The 23138-nt window shown below is 41.7% G+C and overlaps 1 protein-coding gene across 8 annotated transcripts in view; it reads left to right on the top strand.

Moving 5' to 3' along the window:
• LOC105032336 (histone deacetylase 15) overlaps positions 1–23138 on the top strand; it is an 83561-nt gene that overhangs the window by 13486 nt on the left and 46937 nt on the right. For 7 of the 8 annotated variants that reach the window (XM_010906761.4, XM_010906759.4, XM_029260991.2 and 4 more), the window contains 3 exons: positions 22502–22577; positions 22742–22806; positions 23054–23127. In XM_010906761.4, the coding sequence (XP_010905063.1) occupies positions 22502–22577; positions 22742–22806; positions 23054–23127 (215 nt within the window). The remainder of the gene's footprint in view (positions 1–22501; positions 22578–22741; positions 22807–23053; positions 23128–23138) is intronic. The other variant, XM_010906760.4, reaches the window with a different exon arrangement.

Genomic DNA, 23138 nt, shown 5'->3' with positions numbered 1-23138 from the left:
GATAGTAATAAAACCATTATTGTGCATATGAATGGCCTTTAAAATAATGCAATCTTCCAAGCATATGAAACCAAATAAATGAGTTCTCCAAAAACTCAATCTTTCAAATCATAATAAGCACAACCAAGGACCTTTCCCCTGAAATTCAATCTTTGAAAGCTAATGAGCTTTCCAACAATGCAATCTTGCAAATTATCTGCTCTCTCTATCTTTATGACTACAGCCATGCTTATCCTTGTTGTTCCAAGAACCACATTTAACCCCTGGTGGTGCGGGTCCAAAATGACATTTAAACCCTGTGACGTAGATCTGGAGTGAAACTAATCTATGATTACAACCATGCTTATCCTTGGCGTGCCCAGAACCACATTTAATCCTTGGTGGTGTAGGTCCAAAATGACATTTAGCCCGTGACATAGATCTTTGATGAAACTGATGATAATCAGTTTGCTAATGTTTAACTCCCATATGCGGGATACAAATCATAGTCATATTAAGAGAGTTCAAAACCAAATTATGATTCCTAGTACCAAATATGAAAAAGAATTCCAAACCTATTTTTAATTTGAAAATTTCCATGTCAATGACATTTCATTAACTTTTCCAAAGCTTTCCATGTTCCAATACACATCTTATCATAATGCATGAAGAAAGAATCTAACAAATTTCTTTATTTTCCATTTTTGATCCTGTTTATATATGTGCATAGGAAGTTACTGAGAACAATGATGAGAAACAGTGAACTTAATTTTAAGAGATGTGTTTCATATGAAATAATCATAAATTCCATATCAAAAGATTCTCTTATGACAATGAGTTCTGTGATTTTGGTATTAGAATTTATTTGATATAAAACATTTTTAATGGAAAGTTTCTAGAAAAGGCAAAGACTTACAAGTTCAAAATTCATTTGACATCACCATTTTTTTAGGAGGAAATTACACGAAAACTTTAATAAAGGTAGAATGTTACTTACCCTAAACCACAAACTATATAAAAATAGAAGCTTACCTTAAAGTGCAAACTACAAAGAAGTCTGATTACTCCAAATCATGCTTCCCGAACCTAATTGAAATACAAATTATCAAGATACTTCCATGCTATTAGAATGAATACTTTCTAAAATCCTCCAAGTCCTTTGTTAATTTTCTTAATTCTATTTTTGGGAACCTAGAAGAATTTTGAAATCTAAGATGGTCAATTTCTGGCACTAAATAAGGACCAGTTACAACCCCTACTAAGTTTCAATTTGCTATCTTCTAATTGTCATGCAGAATTTTGAGTTAATTATGTTTTTCCATGGAACTTTGAATTGATTTTGTGTTTCAAAGGTTATTCCACAGAACTTTGAGTTAATTATAGTATGGAGATATTAAATTACAAAAGTCAGAATTGAATATACAAATTTTTGTTTTTAAGAAACTTGTTAGTGTTGGAAACTATAGGCGATTTCATGCATATATTTCAAAAATTTTCGAAATAAATCACAGCGGAAAGCAACTAGATTAATCTTATTAATTTAATATGCATATGATCAGATCAATAAATCAATCTACTTTAGGATCTATGACATGATATGTTGCATATAAAATCTGAAAAAATCATAAGATAAAATCTGCATGTATGGATGTAAGCAGTAGATCAAATCTACATCTTATTTGAGTTCAGAACTCGATACCTGAGCACGGATCGACGATCGCCGCTGCTGAGAGATATGGTAAAGATGATTCTCGCTGGTTGCTCGCAGCCGCACATGTGTCCGGCCTCTACAGAAAGCTCATTCGAAGTTTTGATCTAATCGGTCTTTTCGGGAGTGTTAGCTCGCGCGAAGACCATCTTGTTGGCTGATCTGGATCCTTTCTTCAAATCTCTCGAACCTTTGCAGAGGTTGAAGAAGGACATCTGGAGGAGATGAGGATGAGGAAGAAGTATGGAGAGGAGACGTTCTTTTCTCTTATTTTTCTCTTCCCAAACTCTTAGGATCAAACCCTAGAAATCTAGGTTTTGCGCTCACCCAAGAGGAGATGACTCTCCTCTATTTTTCACGCCATGGAACCACGCCTAAAGCCTCCTCAACATGAAGAGCACTCTCTCTTCTCTCTTACACGCACAAAAGAGAATAAGATCTCCCTTTATTTGGGCGTGTAAGGAGGTTAGGGTGAAGAGTCCAACAATATTTGGACTCTTCCATGTGTTGTCGCCTCTCACAATTCCACCGCCCAAAAAATATGGGACACTCCCTTTCAGATTTTTCCACGATAAATCAGATCTCTATCTGATTTCCTATGCCACAAAACTCCTCTTTTTGTCGCACAAAAGAAAGGAAAAAGAAGGCATGGCATGAAGGGTGGTTTAGATGAGATCAAACACCTCTTGATAAGGAATATTTTGAAATCAAATTTTAAAACTTTCCTTTTATCAAAACCCAACCAACTTTGGCGTGGAGAAAAGGGAGCAAACTCAGATGTTTTTGGCGTGGAGAAACCTCACGCAAAACATTTTTAGCATGAGGAAGGTGGCGTCCAAAAATTTATGGCGCATGAAAGAAGAGTCCAACAATATATAGACTGTTGGTTTCCTTATTTGACTCCAAATCAAATCTTATTTGGTTAAGCCCAAATAAATAGATGAAATCCAATCTAATTAGGTTCATAATTTTTTAATCAAATCCCAATCAAATTAGGAATTGATTGAACCAGAGTCCTGATCAAATCAGGGATAATTCTCTCTTAGTGATTAGGTCATCTCATAACCTAATCGGATTAAATCTAATTGAATTAAATTCAATTAGATTTTATCTAATCCTCTTTGCTTAATTAAATTGAGCTAATCAGCAATTTAATTGCTAATTAATCCTCTATTAATTCACTAACATTCAGCGAATAAATTTATTGCAACTTTTGCATAAGGTTAACCATCAATCAAATTGACGATTAAATTCTTGAACGATTTTTAATTGTTGATCAGCCATATGATCAGTCAAATTTTTTTTTTAAGTGTGACCCCGTAGCTTTGAACCTAAGTCGGTAGCACAGGAACAAATTTCTGAACCAATCGATATAACCATCTAGCAATGGGATCCGACGTCCGGATAGGTCGAAATGAATGCAAAGCAATATTCAAGAACCTACTGGCGTATGGCTACTGTCAACTCTAGATAAGTTATCCACATTGTATTTCAATCTTTTAAATCCATCACATAGATTATCCGGATTCATATTTTACTAAATTAAAATACATTGATACATTAATTTCTACTAATTCGGAGGGGTCAATCCCATTTTGACTCATGCACCGACTTGACAAGTACTTAACTGCATTCAGAAGCTTTTCGTCACTGAATTAGAAACTCAGATAGTTCGGTATTAAAGTACAGTGAGTTGCTTGCAAGTCACCATGGTGATCTCAGGTCGGAGGGACACTTATACCCATACCCTTCGTGAGCCACTCTTGATAGTAGAGTGTTCCGCAGTTGGTCACGTTCAGTGACGATGTACTCATACATTTCACCTGCATGCCATACCAGTGTCTCCACATCATTTGATTACGAGATTAACCAACGCATATGGCACACAACAACTTACACTTGATATCGCTATCGTCATAATAATAGCATATCGTTTGGTTGCGAACCAGTTTAAGGACTATGCGATAAATCCTTCTTTATCGATCAAAGTAGTTCTAAGGACTTCATCATAACACAGAAGTTCGTTAGAAGATGTAACCTTGTAATGAAAATGTTAAATAATTTTTATTATTGATCAATTCATATACATTTATAATTAGCACAATCGTTAAACAATTGGCTTTAGGACATATTTTCTAACAACTCCCACTTGGACTAAAGCCAATTAGTATAGTATCGTATACCCATCTTTGATTTATCATCTCAGAACTCCTAGATATCGAGGCTTTAGTAAATGAGTTGGTTAGATTCTCCTTTCCGTCGATCTTTTAAAGTTTGATGTCATCTGGATCCATGATTTTTGAATAAGGTGGTAGTGATGCAAATTGTTTGGTAAGCTAATGGGACTTTGGTTCCTTGGTATAAGCTATGGTTCCGGTGTTGTACAATACGGCAGAACCATCATTGGAGGGTGCCACTCCTAGCTTGCCAGTGAACCTGTATAATCACATAACTTTCTTGCAAGCCTCGGATGCTGCAATGCATTCTGTCTCGCAAATTGAATTGGCTATATTATTTTGTTTGGAACTTTTTCAGTAGATTACTCCATTATTTAGGGTGAGGATGTATTCCGACATGTTTTTGCTATTGTTATGTCTAACTAAAAACTGGAATCAAACTCTACAAGTTTGAAGTCAGATTCTCCATGATCGAGTTACTGGTCCTTAGTATTTCTTAAATACTTAAGGATGACCCTCCAGTGATACTCATCTGGATCTTGCAGGTATCCACTCACTACTCTAGTGAGTATACCATATCCTATCTTGTACATGGTGTACATGATAGAACAAATTCTACTCATAAATACTCTACGTACATGACTGGGATAACTTAAGCAGCCTCTTAGATCTATCTCTATAGATCTTCATCCTTAGAACGAGGGATGCTTTTCTTAAGTCTTTTATGGAGAACAATGATAATAGCGAAATCTTTATTTCCGTAACGTAAGGGATGTCATTCCCGATTAAAAAAATTTCATTCACATACAAATAAGAAATACATTTACAGAACTATTAACCCATTTGTATTTGCAGGGTTCATCTTCGTTCTCAATGAAGTCATGCGTTTTGATCACTTATCAAAATGCATGTTTCAACTCCGAAATATTTAGCATTGCCACAGGAGAAAAATGTCTCGTTATGGTCAATACTATAACGTTGACAATATTTTTAGGCAACCAGACGGATTTTGTAGGTCTCCACCTTCTCGTCTGTGCCCTTTGATTCTATTGAAAATCTACTTACACCCTATGGGCTTTATCCTTTCGAGTGAATCAACGAGTGTCCATACATCGTTGATCTTCATGGACTCATTTCGGACTTTATGGCTCCAAGTCATTAATCGAAGTCGGATCTCTGCATGGCATTTATGTAGGTGATCAAATCTTTGTTGTTTTTATTGAGTTCAAAAGGATCACGTTCCGAAATTAGAAATTGAAGTATCTATCCGACAGACGCAGTACTCTACCGGATCTTCTTAATGGTGCCTCTATAATGGGTTTCGGGTTTGATCTAATCAAATCCGATTCTATGGGTTCATTAGATTGTGTCGGTTTTTCTATCTGTCGAACTTCATAAGTTCCACATTAAAAGTATCAATTCCTTCACCAAGGTACTCTTTTTCTAAAAGGAATGCCGAACAACTCTTGTTCTTTAGCAAGGTAGAAATTATATCTCTTAGATTCTTTGGGGTATCTTACAAAATAATATTTATAGGACCGGAATCCAAGCTAATTGGTTTGCAAATGCGAGACATAAACCAAACACTCCCAAACCCTAAGATAAGAGAGTACCGGCTTATGCTTAGTCTATATCTTATATGGAGTCTTTGCAACTGATTAGTTCGAAATCCAGTTGAGAACATGACAAGTAGTCTTAAGAGCATAACCCTAAAAGGAGACTGGCAAACTTGTAAACCCCATCATGGATCGAATTATGTCTAACAAAGTCGGTTCCAATAAGAGAGAATCTTATTCTCTTCTAGATATGTCAAAAAAACTCATCTGAAAGGTATTTTCCTTCTTGGTCTGATCGAAGAGTTTCAATGCTCTTTCCAGTTTGTTTCTCTATCTTATTAAAGAATTGTTTGAACATTTTAAATAATCCAAATTTATGCCAAACATGTTTGTAGATCCAATACATCAGTATGTATCAGACTTCGAACATCATTGGCTTGTTCACCTTTTCAACAAGAGGTGACTTGGTCATCTTACTAAGGAGATAAAATTGACAGGTTGACAATGATTCACAATCATTGATTTCGAAAATTATCTCTTGTTGATCCTATTATTGTTTATACAATCGAGTCCAAATTACCAAAGATAGGCTTCCATGACATTATCTATTCTAAGGAGTTTGTTTGTTGTGTACAGTATACTAATAGGCTGTAACTATTCGGAAATGCCATTTCTTTAGTTGTCCATCATGCTTTTGACATCATCTATAATGATATCACTAAAATCATTTTATGTTGACAATATAAATCCATCCTTGGCTAGAAGGCTTATAGAAATTACATTTGTCAAAATGGACAATGGTGACAATCACCGAAAATGACATTATTAGAATCGAAAATTTGCTTGAGAATTACTAAAGTCAGAACTGAAACATGACTTTCAGCTCCAATATTTGGAATCTTTTGCTGTTTCCAATCTTTCTACTAATCTGGAGTCGTTGCAACAATTTGCATGGACTTCCGATATCCAATACTTAGGTAATAGTGTCACAGATAGAGAAATCACAAGGTGTTATCATTAAGTACCTTGTCTAGCAATCCTTTGCTGATTTCTAATCCCTCATTTATATGCTATGTGATTTGTGTTTGATTGAATTCATCAAGGTGATTTCGGGATTGGGGTTTGGATCTCTTGTTTTAAATTGTTGATGCATGTTAATAATTTTTAAAAATCTAATTCTGCTGCGCATTTGAATCCCAACACCTTGGGGGTTCACTTTGGATTTTATTAGGCTTGTGGATATAGCTGATGTTGTTTGGACCTTGTGGTTTCCATTTAGAATTTTACTATATTGGCAAGCCATAAAGAGGATTTATCTTATGGGATCCATTGTGATTTATGGACTTCATTGGCCTATTTGATTTATTCATGTTCAATGAGCCTTAAGGTTCTCTCCTTGAGATTTATTGGGCTTGTAGGGATATCTCAAGTTGAATTGACTTTGTGAGATCCGCTTCAGGTTTTATTTTATTTGTGGGCCAAATCATGATCTTTGTGATTTGATTAGAGCTCATTTTCGCATCCATTATGTCTATGGACCTAACTTGGATTTATAGGCCTTGGAAGGTCTGACCTAAACATTGTTATCTTAAAGTGCATTTATTCATATCTTTTTGGATGTGGCCTTTCAGATTTGCTTGTCTATGTGGTAAATTTAGTTTGATGTTCTGCCCTTAACTAAATATATACTTTGCATTCGTGTCCAGGGCCCTAAACCTTATTTAACACTGTGCGATCTTCTAGTGCCTAAATTTGTATACATTTAAGATGTTCATTTTGAGTTCATCATATAGTGAGGCTTTGTCTTTCCGCGAACAAACAAGATGCCCCTTTCACATTATTACATAGAATTCTTATAGTAAAGGTCTCAGAAAGCTAGAGTTCTGTTGGATTTTGGCGTCTCGAATTCGACCCTCAAAAGTTCAAGACGGAGAAGTCCACATGAGAGGAGAAGCTTGCGGGCACTCTAGCTTGCAAAGAAGCCCACGTGGACCACACGTGCGGCCCAGCGACCTAGCGCGGTGCATACACGGTCCACCGTTCAGGAGTTGTGGTCCATGCGCTCCTCGTGGACCACCGCGGACCAGACGTGTTTTCGTGCGGCTCACATGCTTGCGGATGAGCGTGCGACACGTGGCATGTAGAGAGGGTCCGATCCACAGTGAGCGCAGTCCATGTGCGGTCCAGAGATAGAAATGTGTGAGAGGGTCTGGTCCAGCGGCAGAAGTGCATGATCAGATGGCTAGAATTTGATGCAGGTGCGATCAAATGGTTTGGACTCATTTTTTGATGGGTTTGGATCTAAATTCCTAACAAGACTGGGCTTTGGGTCTTTAAGATAGGCCTGACAGCCTGTGGGCGATGCGTGGTAGTTGAGAGTGGCCTGTGGAGCAGAGAGAGTGCTAGAGAGCCTCTTGGAATTTTTTGAGAGCATTGTAAGGGTCGACTATTCTTGTTGAGAGAGAAAGATTGATGTATGAGAGTTGAGAGAGTGTGATCTCCTTTTGTATTTGTTTTTTCTTTCATAGTGAAGCTTGTATGTCCCGTGAAGGTAAGTCTTAGGCTGATCCACATATCTGATTGTGTCCTTTTTTATATCAATTCTTTCTATCCGTTGTGGTATCAACACCGTCACTTGGTTAGCGATTTTGGTCGGAGGATCCGTATTCCATTCTCATGAGGAATCCTTCCCAACAAGTGATATCAGAGCACATAGTTGTCCAGGTTGCGGCGGTGTTGATTGAGGTTGAAAAAGATGGAGAAGACAGGCTCAATCAAGGTGGAGATCAATCGGTATGATGGGAAGAGCAATTTCTCTCTATGGCAAGCGAGGATGAAGGATGTGTTCATCCAACAAGGGTTGATTGATGCTCTTTTGTGCGAAGAAAAGCCGATTATTATAGAGAAGAAGATTTGGGGTGGCTCCAAATGCCGACGGTGAGTACGATCCGCTTGTATTTGATGGATGATGTGGTGATCCATGTGCTCAATGAGACTTTTCGATGGTGATGTGGATGAAGCTCGTGGAGATGTACATGGCGAAGTCATTCACCAGCACTCTCTTCTTATGGAAGCAGTTTTATAAGCTGCGGATGAGCGAGAGACAGAGCGTGTAGGAGCATCTCAGCAACTTTCAGAAAATTTTCACTGATCTCTTCAGCATTGGTGAGAAGGTTGAGGAGAAGATCAGAGCGTTGGTCTTGCTTTCATCGCTTTTCTCTTTTTTTGAGCCTTTGGTGACTGCTCTTCTTGTGGAGAAGAGCACCATCAAGATGGATGAGGTTGTTGTTGCACTTCTCCAGAACGAGGTTCTCAGATGAAAGAATCGAGTCTCGAATTCAGATGGTGACTTGGCTATGGCGGTGACTGGACATGGTGGTAGCAGAGGATGAAGGGATAGAGGATCGCAAGGTGGGTACTCCAGGTCCAAGTCCAAATCAAGGGACTTCAGCAAGATTAGATGCTATATATGCGATGAGTTGAGGTATCGAGTCAGAGATTGTCCACAGCTCAGAGATCGGATGAGGATTACTGCAGCGGCGGTCCAAGGTAGCGATTTAGAAGAAGGTAATGATGTTCTTCTAGTGACTGATGAGGTATCTACTTCTTTTTCATAGTGGATTTTAGGTTCTGTATGTTTGCATCATATATGTTACAGAGAGGAGCTTTTGACTCCCTAGAGAACAGGATGACACTGTTCATCTGTAGGATGAATCGAGTTGTGCGATCTAAGGATATTGAGACGGTCAGCTTGCAGACATGATGGAGCACTAAAGAAATTGGGTGAGGTCCGATATAATTCAATTTCAGAGAAATCTAATTTCACTAAGCAGACTGAATTCAAGCAGCTACACGTGGAGAGCTGAGGATGGAATCTTGAAGGTTTTGCGTGGCAGTAGGATTGTAATGAAAGGGAAGAGGTATGGAGAATATTATCTCTTGGTAGGAAGCTCAACGCGAGGTGGAGCTTCAGGAGCCAGTAGGAGCTTAGAGTGAAGTGGAGCTCAAGGTACAAGTGGATTGGACATGAGACGGGAGACTTAGGAGGATGACAGACGACATCGCAGGGTGAAGTTTCTATTGCCGTAGGAGGCTACCTCGAGTAGGTCTCAGGTCATGCAGGTCACAACATATGATGGAGATGAGATCGAGTGGTCTGGTTCGACTCATGTTTGTCCATCCATGAGCAGCCAGGTATTTGTCTCAGAGCATGGGGGCGAGATCATCTAGAAGCTTTCAAAGTTATGTGGAGGCCGAATGTCGAGTTGAGGTGGAGATTGTTGGATTTTGGCACCTCAAATTCGACCCTCATAAGTCCAAGATGGAGAAGTCCACAACAGAGAAGTCCAACACGTGAGAGGAGAAGCTCGCAGGCCCGCAGGCTTGGCCTGTGGGCGCCCAGGCTTGCAGTGTATGCGGCCCAGGTGGGGCTTGCAGTGCATGCGGCCCAATCGGGCGTGCGGCCTAGGATGCATGCGGGCGTGCTTCCAGGCGCACGCCTACGTGGACCACATGTGCGGCCCAACGACCTAGCTCGGTGCACACAGTCCATTGCGTAGGAGTCGCGGTCCATGGCTTCTTATGGACCGCCGCAGTCCAGACACGTTTTCACGTGGCTCATGCATGTGCGGACGAGCGCGTGGCATGCGGTGCGCGCGAAGAGGGTCCGATCTACAGTGAGCGCAGTCCACGTGCGGTCCAGAGGCAGAAATGCGCGATCGGACAGCCAGAATTTGATGCGGGTGCGATCAAACGGTTTGGACTCATTTTTTGATGTGGTCTGGACCTAGATTCCTAACAGGCAGGGTTCGTTGTACCGGTATCGGACGGCGTGCCGGTATCGGATCGGTATGGTATGGTACGATACTGTACCATATCGATACGATACGCCAGGGCGTACCGGTCTGGTATCGATATAATTTTTTTTTGATTTTTAATTTTTTTTTGAATTTTTGAAGTTAATAATTGATAAATACAATCTCAAAATGGCATTATATTGCATATTATTAACATATGTGGGTTCAATTTGGAGTTACATTGTGGTACAAAGATTCTTGATCCAAAATTTCAAACATATATTTATTTACATTATATTTCAACTATGTTATCTTAAAACTAAAGAAAAAATATATAAAATATGCATTAAAATATATCTAAATATTTAAGTATAAAGCGCAATAACTGATATACGAACCTTAAGATGTATTCTGTATTTAATTTCTTGTCGAGTGTCTGTGATGCTCGTAGATGTTTGGATCATCAACATAGTCTGAATGGACATTAGTCCAACCCTCTAATCAAGCGCACCGTACTCTCGAATATTTATCATTCCATAAGGCATCCTCTCTGGATTGTAAGAGATCTCAGACCTCTCGCTAAAACTCTGGCTCTGAAAAGTATCCTCGGGATGATGGTACGGTTGTGGATGAGCTCATCCAAATATGCCAGTAGCAAAATCTGATCCGTAAGATGCTCCAGGTTGCATAGGGTAGTAACCACTAGAAGATGATGTCTCTGATGCACCATATGCATATGGATCATAAGGTGGCTGTAGATAATAGGATTCATAATACGAGGATGATCCAGATACATCCATGGATCCCACTCCACGTACAAGATCGTTCGCAGCTGCATCATGTGTTGGACGACCTCTAGGAGCCTGTCGTTTATATGAAATTGGTTCCCCACAGTCTCTACCGACTCGTCCACTATGATCTCTATTTTGTGTGACATGCGTAAACTGAGACTCACCGGTGAATCGAATATCACCCTATGGCTGAGTCTTATAAACGGTAGTCTCTTGTCCTCCAGTTCCTCCTTGATCATCAGATCCATGGCTACTACTATCAGTATCATCATCACTCTCTCTGGTGTCCGTATCTGAATCAGATAGCTCCTGTACTCTCGAGAGTGGTGCACGTACAACTGTCTTTTTTTTTTCCCCCTTGTGCTCCTCTGTGACTGAGTTTTCTGTGATTGGGAGGATGGATGCCTTCTTGCTGGCTGTCGGGAGAATCGTTTATACATCTCTCGATCGAATCTTTGGAAAGATGTATCAGATAGCGAGTCATGTGATGCATGAGTCCCTTGTGTCCCCTCAAGCTGTGGCTTATCAGTTGGAACCCTATATGGAATTTTTTTTTCTGCCCATTGCCCTGGATCCATCCTGATCTTCCTTGCCACCACACTGGCTGGTCATGGAGGGGACCCTAGCTCATCAAGCTCTGGCTCCTGCTGCTGACTTGCAAGCCATCCGATGATCAGATCGTCATCCTCGTCGGCATAATCATCCAGTGTCGGATCAGTGTACTTCCACTGAACTTCCTCTTGAATATATTTTAGCCTCAACCTTAGAACATATACAAGATCGTCGAGGCATTTTTGTGTCAGACGATTTCTATGTTTGCTGTGGATAAGGACGAAAGTGGACCAATTACGCTCACAGCCACTAGCAGAGACCGTCTGAGAAAAAATACGGACAGCCATATGTCTCAAATTTTCTGCTGACGTTCCAAAATGAATCCACCATTCAGCTACAAAAGCAAAATTACATATTAAATTTGATGATATTATTAAGCAAAATTACATATCAATCTATATTGCTCATTATTGATATGTAATTTATCTGGATTCATCTGCTTTTTGCTTACGACAGCTGATGGGACTCCAAAACTGTCTGATTTCTCTCTAAACTGTTTCGTCTGAAACAAAATATATTTATTATTTATAAATATATCAGATCGAATTCAGTTGAATAATTACATCTGTTTGAAACTAGCATACCTCTTGCAGACACAACGACACGATTTCTGAATCGGGCACTATCTTATATATGACATTGCGAAGAGCAGCAAGAAGCTCACTGTCCATATCTATCCCCAGAATACTATACTGAAATCTCGGATTCAAGTAATAAGCTGCAGATAAATTTCAAGACTGATTAAGCACACTTTTATTTTCATGCTTCGAAAAAATATTTTAAAACATTCTTGAATCTAAACTTACCAGCTAGATGTAAATCTTTGCCCATCTGATAGTCCCAACGGCGCTCAATAATGTTAATGAATTCTTGAGCATGCTTGGGATCATTCTCACTGATCTGTTTCTTTGCTCTCTCCATCATGTAATATAAGAAGCTCATCTGGGGATATCTCTCGTTGTTCACGGCGCGAAACATCTCATATAAAGGCTTGATAGCCTTCACTACCTTCTCAGCCCGCTGCCAAAATGACTGACTTGTCATCAAGTTCTCTACATGACTTCCATTAGTGCCGGTCCTCGCATATCTGCTCTCCTGTCACTCGGCACTGACAAACATCTGACGTAGGGCTGCTTTCTTCTGAAGAAGACTATCAAGTGCTATGTAGTTGGTCGCAAACCGTGTGATATCCGATTGTAAGATCTCCCCCCAGTATACGTCCGCATCAATGAAAGAACCCATGTGTGGTTGTAGATGAATCTAGTAATGATCTGGGCAATCTCTACTATCTGCTGCACCCTGTGAATCTTCTCGATATGCATCAATATAAGATCAATGCAATGTGCAGCACATGGGGTCCAGTATATCTGCGGTCGCTGCTCCATCAGCAACTCTCCGGCAGCCTTATATTGTGGTCCGTTATCTGTGATGACCTGCACGACATGCTGCTCACCCACTGAATCAATCACCTCCTCCATCAGATTAAGGATATATGTGGCATCGTGCATCTTATCTGAAGCATCAATTGATTTGTGAAAAAATATTTTTTCATCACAGTATGTCAAAAAATTAATGATGCTCCTCCTAGTAGGATCTGTCCAACCATCACACATCACTGTCAGACCGTATGTAGGCCATTTATTTTTGTAAGAAGCAATCCATCTCTGCAGATCCTCTTTGTTGCTGTCAAGAAGCTGACCATAGATGTTTTTAGTTCCTGGAGGATCTACACCCTGGGCGGCAGCTTCTATGGTTGAAATAGCAGATCGATAGTAAGGATTGGCTGCTGAATTTGTTGGAATATGGCTGAAATGAAACCATGATCCAATAGCTCGCCACATCTTTCTTATCTTTTTTCAGCATACTGTCAATTCTCTGCTGCTTTGAATCTTTACTGGGCAAAGCATGAGGATCCAAATCCTGAATGCTGGCTCCTACTAGAATATCTCTGGAGGACCTCCTCCTACTACCAAAAGCTCCCAACAAAAAAGACATGCTGCGTCTACTCCCTCTATCACCAGGCTCTTTGACTGAGGTAGTCCTCCTTAACTTGAATTCTCCCCCACCAATCGCGATCCAGATCCTGATTCGTAGCATGATGATCCGAATCGCTCTCTGTACCGAGCCATCTCTTCCTGTCGGTACTGATCCGCCAAGCTCGTTTGAATGGCAGCCTCAATCTGTGCCTCCTCATCATTTGGAGCAGAAGTCTCCTCTGACTCTCTAGAGTGATAAGAAGGTGGCTCTGCAGCTCGACGGTCTACTTTGATCTTTTTCTGCTGTCTTTTCCTTCGCTGCTTTTGAATTAGCAAAGTACTTTTTCATCAATTGTCGGACCTCTTGCGGACATTTCTGACACATGAACACATTAGGATAACCACCAGTCAGATGCTGCTTCAACCTAGTCACCCCTCCTCCCTTGAACTCTGTGTTGCACCATTTGCATCTCCAATGATACCGAGCCGAGAGTATCTCGCTATGATCCCAACTGATGTCACGCTCTGGATCTTTCTTCTTTCTCATTTCTGCAGGTATAACAAAATACTAATTATTTCGAATTAACTGTAATATAACACTAATTACATATATTTTTTATTTGATAACATTTTTTACTATTAAAATATTTACAAAAAGAATTTCAAAAAAATCTCAAGGTAGATTCAAATATTTCAATTGTTTTGAATTATTCTAAACATTATTCTCAATTTCAAAACTAACTCTAATTTTTTATTTTTTTATTTTTAATAAATTTTATATAAATAAATATATATTATAAAATAGCTGATTAATTAAAGTGAACGAACGTCATGCTCTAAATTTTTTTCTTATAAATATATGCAAGTATAACAAAACACGATAGTTTAATGATAATTAAAATAATTATATATAATTTTAAAATAATTTTAATAATTATTTTAAAATTTATAAACTCAAAATAAATATGTTATATACTTCAAATAATATTTTTAAATTAACTAAAATATAACATTATTTTTATATATTTTTTATTTTATAATTAAATTTTTTAATTTAAATAATTTAAAAAATAATTTTTTAATTTTAAATATTTGAAAAAAAATTTTGAAATTAGATTTAAGTAGTTTGAATCATTCTAAACATGATTCTCAAACTCTGATTTTTTTAATTTTTTTTATTAATTTTTAAATAAATAAATATATAAAAATATTTAAAAAATATATAATTAACGAAAATTAATAATTTTGGTGTCATCGTGTAGATCTTCCAAAGATCTATCACATATAATTAAATCATACCAAAATCACAAGATTTTGGCATGATTTTCTCTTATTTTCATTCTTTCTCATTCTTATCCTATTTTTAACAACAAAAATAAAAAAAATAAATATTTACTAAGAAAATAACACATTATCTTACCTCCGATCAAAGATCAATCTCTCCTCGAACCACTCCTGCAATTTGATGGAGTTTTTTTCTTTTTTTCTAACGCTTCAGGAGTTCTCTGAGAATTCTCAAAGAACTCTAATGCCTCTCAGCCATTTAAAAATTCTCCGACCCCACCCCCTCCCCCCTCCCCACTTTTTCCACGTGGGGGATGTCGGCACGGTTCGGTTCACGTCGAACCGGTACAGAACCGACCATACCGTCCGGTTTTGGGTGGTCTGGATGCGAACCGGACTGAATCGGGCGGTTCGATGCGGTTCGGGGGGATTTTTCAGAAAAAGATCCGAACCGGACCGGTAAGGCGCCGGTTCGGCTCGGTACGCCACGTATCGGGCGGTTCGGCTCGGTACGGCGAACCATGACAGGACTCGACTTTGGGTCTTTAAGAGAGCCTTACGGCCTGTGAGCGGTGTGTAGCGGGAGGGCGGCCCATGGAGCAGAGAGAGCGGCAGAGAGTCTCTTGGGTTTTTTGAGAGCATTGTAAGGGTCGAGTGCTTCTTGTTGAGAGAGAGAGATTGATGTATTAGAATTGAGAGTGTGATCTTCTCTTGTATTTTTTTTCATAGTGAAGCTTGCATGCCCTATGGAGGTAAGTCTTGGGCTGATCCACGTATCTGATTGTGTCCTTTTTTATATCTTTTCTTTCTATCTATTTCGGTATCGACATCGTCACCTGGGTTAGTGATCTTGGGCGGGGGAACCATATTCCGCACTTGTGAGGGATCCCTCCTAACAAGTTCTTAGTTCCTAGTTCGTTAACTTATGAGATTTCATGAGTATATTTTAGATGCTGTAAATATGGATTTAGTAGCCCATGAATGGTAGGCATGATGGTACTAAAGCAAACTCCATCACATATATAGGTGTGTGAAAAAATAATAATGTATGTTGGAAGTAGGGTTAGTATTGGCTAGGCAGGGCCAAGCCATGCCCCCGACTGAGCTTGAGCCGCAATCTTTTCGGGCTTTTGGTTGGGCTTAAGCTTGAAGATGTTTTTTAGAAATCCTAGCTTGAGCCAAACTTGAGCTTGAGCCTAGGCTTGGTCCAAACCCAATCAAGTCGAAACCTAAGGTGCCGTCGCCAACTTCCTCTCTCCTCTATCGGAGGCCGAGATTAGAGCGAGAAGAGAGAGGGGCACCTATCACCTATTGTTGATGGCTCCTCACTTGCGATGGCACCACAATCGATCCTAGCAATGTCTGTATAGTTGAGATTTGTCTCACTGGCGACATCTCCCCCATCACCCACCTTGATGGAACTGCCTTCCCCATCACCGCCTCCAAGCTTGGTACCTCCAGCTTCTTCACTATCCTCTGTTCCTATCTTGATAAACCTTGTCACAACATCCCCTTTGAGCTTCAATTGCATGCCATTGTCCTCTTCATCTAGGCCATTATGCTTGACAAAGTCGTTGATACCTTCAAAGTGTTCGATGTTCCCTTCATTTGGTCCCTCAATCCCTTCTTATTTGCTTGCAAGGGCTAAGAAGCATGACAAGGTCGGTTGGATCCTTAAAGATTTCCCCACTTTTTATGGCCCTAGTTGGATATAGGGTCGGATTGGGCCTCAGGCCAGGTTTGGGCCTAGCTCCAAGATGGCTTCGAGCCCAATTCCAGGCTTGATTTTTAGACGTGGTCGGGCTCGGGTTGGGTTGGGCCAAGCATTAATCGGAAGTCCAGCCCAAAATTCTTTTGAGCCTTATTTATAGGCCCAAACTTGACTTGAACCATCTCAAACCTAGCCCGAGGTCCAACCCAAATCAGGCCCAGCTCAACGGGCCTTAGGCTGGACTAGGTCCACTTCTATTGCTGATTGGAAGTGAAGTCCTAAGGGTGGGCAGATTGGTTTTGTGGGACAATCACATGCTATGGCATGGCAAAAGGAATAAGCACCCGTGTAACAAGACAGATAGTACTTCATAAGGTTAGTATCCATGGAGCATGCTGGGAATGAGGTTAGGAGCCCTTGGAGTGGCACTCCCTAAATAGGGATGGGTTAAGAAATCCATGGAGCTTTGTAGGGATAGCGAGAACAGGGTCCATGATGGCATGGATTTTTTGTTTGATAAACAGCATAATAGGTTTAGAAACCCATGTAACAGTTGGGACAACACCTTGTTTCTAAGGATCTATGACCTCCATGTTTTTAGTCACCAATGTTGAGGGTGTGATGAACTCAAGGGCCTATAGGATGGTGCAGCATCACAATATGGTGGAGCTACCATGGATTTTAATGGTTCTCTAGCGTTATGACATGATGAGCTTAAGAACCAGTAAAATAGGTGGGCCAGCGCTCATCCGGATTTGATAGTTACTATGGTTCGTACCTCTGTTGCAACAAGAAATTTTTGGGAACCCATGGACTAGGTGAGGCTGCACCCTGTAATAGATGCGGGGTTGATGATTTTGAGCTTCTACATACCATTGAGACGTAATGCACATAGATATATGTTTTGAAAAATGAAGAAACGAGGAGCAAGGAAAATGGTAAGGTAACAGGACTATGAGAGAAAGGGCTCATGTGATTTCAAGAGAAAGCAAAAAGCCTCATCTATAAGTCTCTCTTTCCCTTTTCTTTTTTTGCTTGAAAGAAAAGCCCTGATCTAGCTCTATTTTTGGATTATATATAACCCAGAGAAATACACAATGCTTTCCATTAGCTTCCCAAATATTTAGTCATACACTAATAATGGATGAGGGTTCTTGATTGGGTTTTAGTGGCTTTTCGGGAAGACTTGGTTGTCTTCATGTGTTGTAGCATGGGAGTACAGTCCATGGTTCCAAGTCCATAAGGTGCGCTATTGTGTATTGCCGAGCTCTAATGCTGGGCCATCAGTTTAGGCCATGTCTTTAGTCTTGGTTGTTGTATTATCATTAGGTCATCCATCATCCTAGGCCACTGAATGGGAAGAACCTGTGCAGGTAACACTCGTACCGACCATACGATTTGATTTTGTTATTTGATTGTCAATGGATTAACACACTTGTTGATTGCTGAGGTTGTTGCTTATGACATTGAACAAGCAAAGTGTTGGGTATAAAATACCCCCCAGCCGAAGTTCGTGACAAGAGTGACCCTCCGGGGATTCTACCGACTTCCGACCTTCGGCGACATCTCTCCGAACCTCTCAGGCGGCCGAGCCTCCGCAACACTCCCAAGTTTTGCCGACGGATAAGCCCCCACCAGCGTCGACCAGATTCTTCACGACAGACGGATTCCTACGGGAGCCGGACTCCTACGGGAGCCGGACTCCGCCCCCGACTTCAATTGCAGGTAGACTTCGTCCGGACTCCTACGGGAGACGGACTTCGCCCCCGACTTCAATTGCAGGTAGACTTCGTCCGGACTCCTACGGGAGCCGGACTCCGCCCCCGACTTTAATTGCAGGTAGACTTCGTCCGGACTCTTACGGGAGTCGGACCTCGTCCCCGACTCCGGCTGCAGGAAGACTTCATCCGGACTCCTACGGGAGCCGGACTTCGCCCCCGACTTCAATTGCAGGTAAACTTCGTCCGGACTCCTATGGGAGCCGGACTCCGCCCCCGACTTTGATTGCAGGTAGACTTCGCCCGGACTCCTACGGGAGCCGGACCTCGTCTTCGACTCCGGCTGCAGGAAGACTTCGTCCGAACTCCTACGGGAGCCGGACTTCGTCCCCGACTTTGATTGCAGGTAGACTTCGCTCGGACTCCTACGGGAGCCGGACCTCGTCCCCGACTCCGGTTGCAGGAAGACTTCGTCCGAACTCCTACGGGACCCGGACTCCGCCCGCGACTTTAATTGCAGGTAGACTTCGCCCGGACTCCTACGGGAGCCGGACCTCGTCCCCGACTCCGGCTGCAGGAAGACTTCGTCCGGACTCCTACGGGAGCCGGACACCGTCTCCGACTTCAATTGCAGGTAGACTTCGTCCGGACTCCTACGGGAGCCGGACTTCGCCCCCGACTTCAATTACAGGTAGACTTCGTCCGGACTCCTACGGGAGCCGGACTCCGCCCCCGACTTTAATTGCAGATAGATTTCGTCCGGACTCCTACGGGAGCCGGACCTCGTCCCCGACTCCGGCTGCAGGAAGACTTCGTCCGGACTCCTACGGGAGCCGGACTCCGCCCCCGACTTCAATTACAGGTAGACTTTGTCCGGACTCCTACGGGAGCCGGACTTCGCCCCCGACTTTAATTGCAGGTAGACTTTGCCCGGACTCCTACAGGAGCCGGACCTCGTCTCCGACTCCGGCTACAGGAAGACTTCGTCTGGACTCCTACGGGAGCCGGACTCCGCCCCCGACTTCAATTGCAGGTAGACTTCGTCCGGACTCCTACGGGAGCCGGACTTCGCCCCCGACTTCAATTGCAGGTAGACTTCGTCCGGACTCCTACGGGAGCCGGACTCCGCCCCCGACTTTAATTGCAGGTAGACTTCGCCCGGACTCCTACGGGAGCCGGACCTCGTCCCTGACTCCGGTTGCAGGAAGACTTCGTCCGGACTCGTACGAGAGCCGGATTCCGCCCCCGACTTCAATTGCAGGTAGACTTCGTCCGGACTCGTACAGGAGCCGGACTTCGCCCCCGACTTCAATTGCAGGTAGACTTCGTCCGGACTCCTACGGGAGTCGGACTCCGCCCCCGACTTTAATTGCAGGTAGACTTCGTCCGACTCCTACGGGAGCCGGACCTCGTCTCCGACTCCGGCTGCAGGAAGACTTCGTACGGACTCCTACGGGAGCCGGACTCCGCCCCCGACTTTGATTGCAGGTAGACTTCGCCCGGACTCCTACGGGAGCCGGACCTCGTCCCCGACTCCGGCTGCAGGAAGATTTCGTCCGGACTCCTACGAGAGCCGGACTTCGTCCTTGACTTCGACTGCAGGAATTCGTCCGGACTCCTACGGGAGCCGGACTTCGAGCTCCTACGGCAAGTGGTCCTCGCCTGCCGCCTTAACGCCTAAGGCACCCAGCAGGATTTGCAGCATCCGAGCTCCTCTCAGAGGGGTAGCTAGCCACCTCTCTCCGCCAGACACCCCAACCGAACTTCGGCCGACAGGCCTGGACCCCCTGGCAGGCCGCAGTAACGGCCACGACTCTGCTCCACTTCCTGCAATGGATTCCGCGCGGCTCCATCACTCCCTGGCAGGCCGCAGTAACGGCCACGACTCTGCTCCACTTCCTGCGACGGATTTCGCGCGGCTCCATCACTCCCTGGCAGACCACAATAATGGCCACGATTCTGCTCCACTTCCTGCGACGGATACCGCGCGGTTCCCCCACCCTCTGGCAAGTCGCGACAACGGATGCCGCTCCACTCCCCGCAACAGACTCCACGTGGCATGTCCCAGTGATGGCCACGATTCCACTCCACTACTCTTTACAACAAACTCCTCCTGACCCTGAGCAGTCCACTGCCAGACGGTTACAAACATCACTATCAGTCTGTTGCCCCCTCCGCCTATTAAAGGGGGATCCCAGATACGTTATTCTCTAAGCTCTAATTTCTATCCCAAAAACTCTGCTAAAATTTCCGTTCGAGCACTCCATTCTTGTTGAGGCAGAGAACTGACTTGAGCGTCGGAGGGTTTTGCCGGAGCAACCCCAACTCCGGTTTAGACTTCTTTTGCAGGTCCCGGCGGCGACCGCTACTCCTTCGACTCCAGCTTCTCCGACGCAGGCGGATTTTTGCATCAACACAAAGCTTCTCTATTTCATACATGGGCATTGTTAGACTATTGAGTTATATTATTGGATCATCCAAAGTTCATAGCTAGCTATTGGAATGGGATCCCACTATGCCATTGGATGTGTTCTCTTCTCATTAACAACTGGGATTAGATCTGATCCAGTTCTTTAATTATTTTTAATTCAAATATTGGCCAATCTACACTAAACAAGTAAATTCATATCCTTTTAGGTGTGAATTGAAGTCAAATCCAATCCCAGTGGATTATTGACATAATAAAACCCTTTGCTGGGAGTCATTGAGATTGATTTGGATTATGGTCTGGCATATTCATGGGGCCATGGGCACCATTAGATGAGGGACCTAGACTGATATCATCAAAAAACGTTGGGATCCGATTCTAACTGGATTATATATAAGTTAATAAACACCTTTTATTGCAGTCCTCAACCATTTGCAGTTGTTAAATTCTAGAAAGGGCTTCACATTGTTAGGTGGATGAGATCCCTAATTTTCAGATTGTTTAGGAAGTGTGTGCTTGCCATTGGATAGTTAAATCTCTTTGACCCCCGTATCTGAAAAGAGGAACAGATATTGAATGTTTATATGTCCATGTGATAAATCTGGACCATTAAATGATCAAGACCTTTTAATGTTGATTTGGTGGAGTTAAAATCCGAACATTCCATTACTTGCAGAGGGTCTTTGGGCCATTAGATTAAGTTGTAGATACCCCAACAAGTGCTTGCAAATGGGCATCATTATGCATGTAACAGGCTTGTGTGAAGCCTGTTCTTTCCCCAACCATTTTTTAAAAGTTGACACCTTTGAGAAGTTTTGAGGAATAGCCGCATGTCACCTAGGCTAGAGACCGTTGTGGTTTCGTATACATGTGCCCATCCATGTTCTGTTTTAAGCTTTTGGGATCTTTCTTTTCTTAAATGGTCAAGGAAAGAACCGATTGGTTTAAACCTCAAACTTCATCTCATCCACCTTTCTGTTAACTTTTAGAAGTTCCGTTCAATGCTCCTTAGCTCCATTATTTCATAGCTTTGTAATTATCCATAAATGAGCTTTTGCTTGCTTTATTCCCAGTTTTGGACTCGTCATTGATCTCTTGGAAAGGTGGGTTTCTTACCCCTTTGTTTCTCAACCTGGATTTTTGTCTCTTGGCACCAAAGTAGGAGGCAGTATTCCATGAATTTATCAAATGTAAAGTTCTAAACAGTGAACACCCATGGCTCCTTAACTTCTCCATCATCATGTTGCTTTTCTTTATCCCTCTTTTTTGTTTTCATGGGGCTTGTCTATTTCAAATCAAATTAAGTAACCTTCTGCTCATTGACTTGTCTACCCTCTTTTCTTACTATTTTTTTTTTTAATATGTACAAATTTTTCTTTGACCCTTGAAGTGCAAACTGATTTTGTTGTGTATCTATCCATACATATTTAGAAATATGTGCATGTACATGTTCTTAAATACTCACATCTCCCATGTCCATGTTGCCATGTGATTTTATTCACATCAGTGTCAGTCGTGTGCAATTACTTTTGTTGTGTCATGTAACAGAGGCAATGTTTAATTCGCATTTTAATTCACAATCAATCATTTCGATTGCTGATATCAACATCTGATTATTGCACTCAATGTGAATATGTATGTGAATGTTGCTTTTGTGTTTGTATTTATTCTGGTATTGTTTGTGCCTATATATTCAGTTGAGACTCTAGAAATCAAGACTTAAGGATTTGATTCCTGATGGCATTGTCTACACTGTTGTAATTAGGTTGAAATGAAATCACATCCACACCCAGAGAGACCTGATCGCCTGAGAGCAATTGCAGCTAGCCTTGCTGCCGCTGGTACTACAGTCATTTTTAGCAATTTTAGCTTTAAAGGAGAATCATTTTTAGATTTGTTGCAGCTTTCATTTCTTCTGTTTTTGGTTTTACTTTGCTTTTAATGTTGGTACTTACGGTATTATCTCTTAAAGTTCTTGTTTGGCTAAAGTGAAATCCCATTTTAGGAATATTTCCTGGAAAATGCACCTTCATACCTCCTCGAGAAATAACACAAGAAGCGCTTCTGATGGTAAGCCATTTCTTCTAGTTTCTTGAGTTTTTTTTTTCATTTACCTCTGATATAAATTGTCGACCAGGTTATTAGGCCCCAAATAACTAAAAGTTGATCAAGAATATGAATAACTTTAGGTTGAACAATTTGTTCATTTGTTTTTCTGAACCATGGGTAGGATTGTTGGATTATACATTTTCTGTTCTTTTTTTTTTTTTTAATAAAAGATTCTGGATCGAATGCATTTTCATTATTGTTAGTTCAGTATGGAGCTTCTCTTTTGTTTTACCTGAGCCAAACACTGGGGCACCACCCTCCAAGATTTGAAGTTCAAACCCAGTACGTTCTCC

Source organism: Elaeis guineensis, chromosome 2, assembly GCF_000442705.2.
Source record: "Elaeis guineensis isolate ETL-2024a chromosome 2, EG11, whole genome shotgun sequence".
In the NCBI taxonomy this organism is placed as follows: Eukaryota; Viridiplantae; Streptophyta; class Magnoliopsida; order Arecales; family Arecaceae; genus Elaeis; species Elaeis guineensis.
The sequence above is the reverse complement of the archived record's forward strand: the minus strand, read 5'-3'. Positions and strand labels throughout refer to the sequence as shown.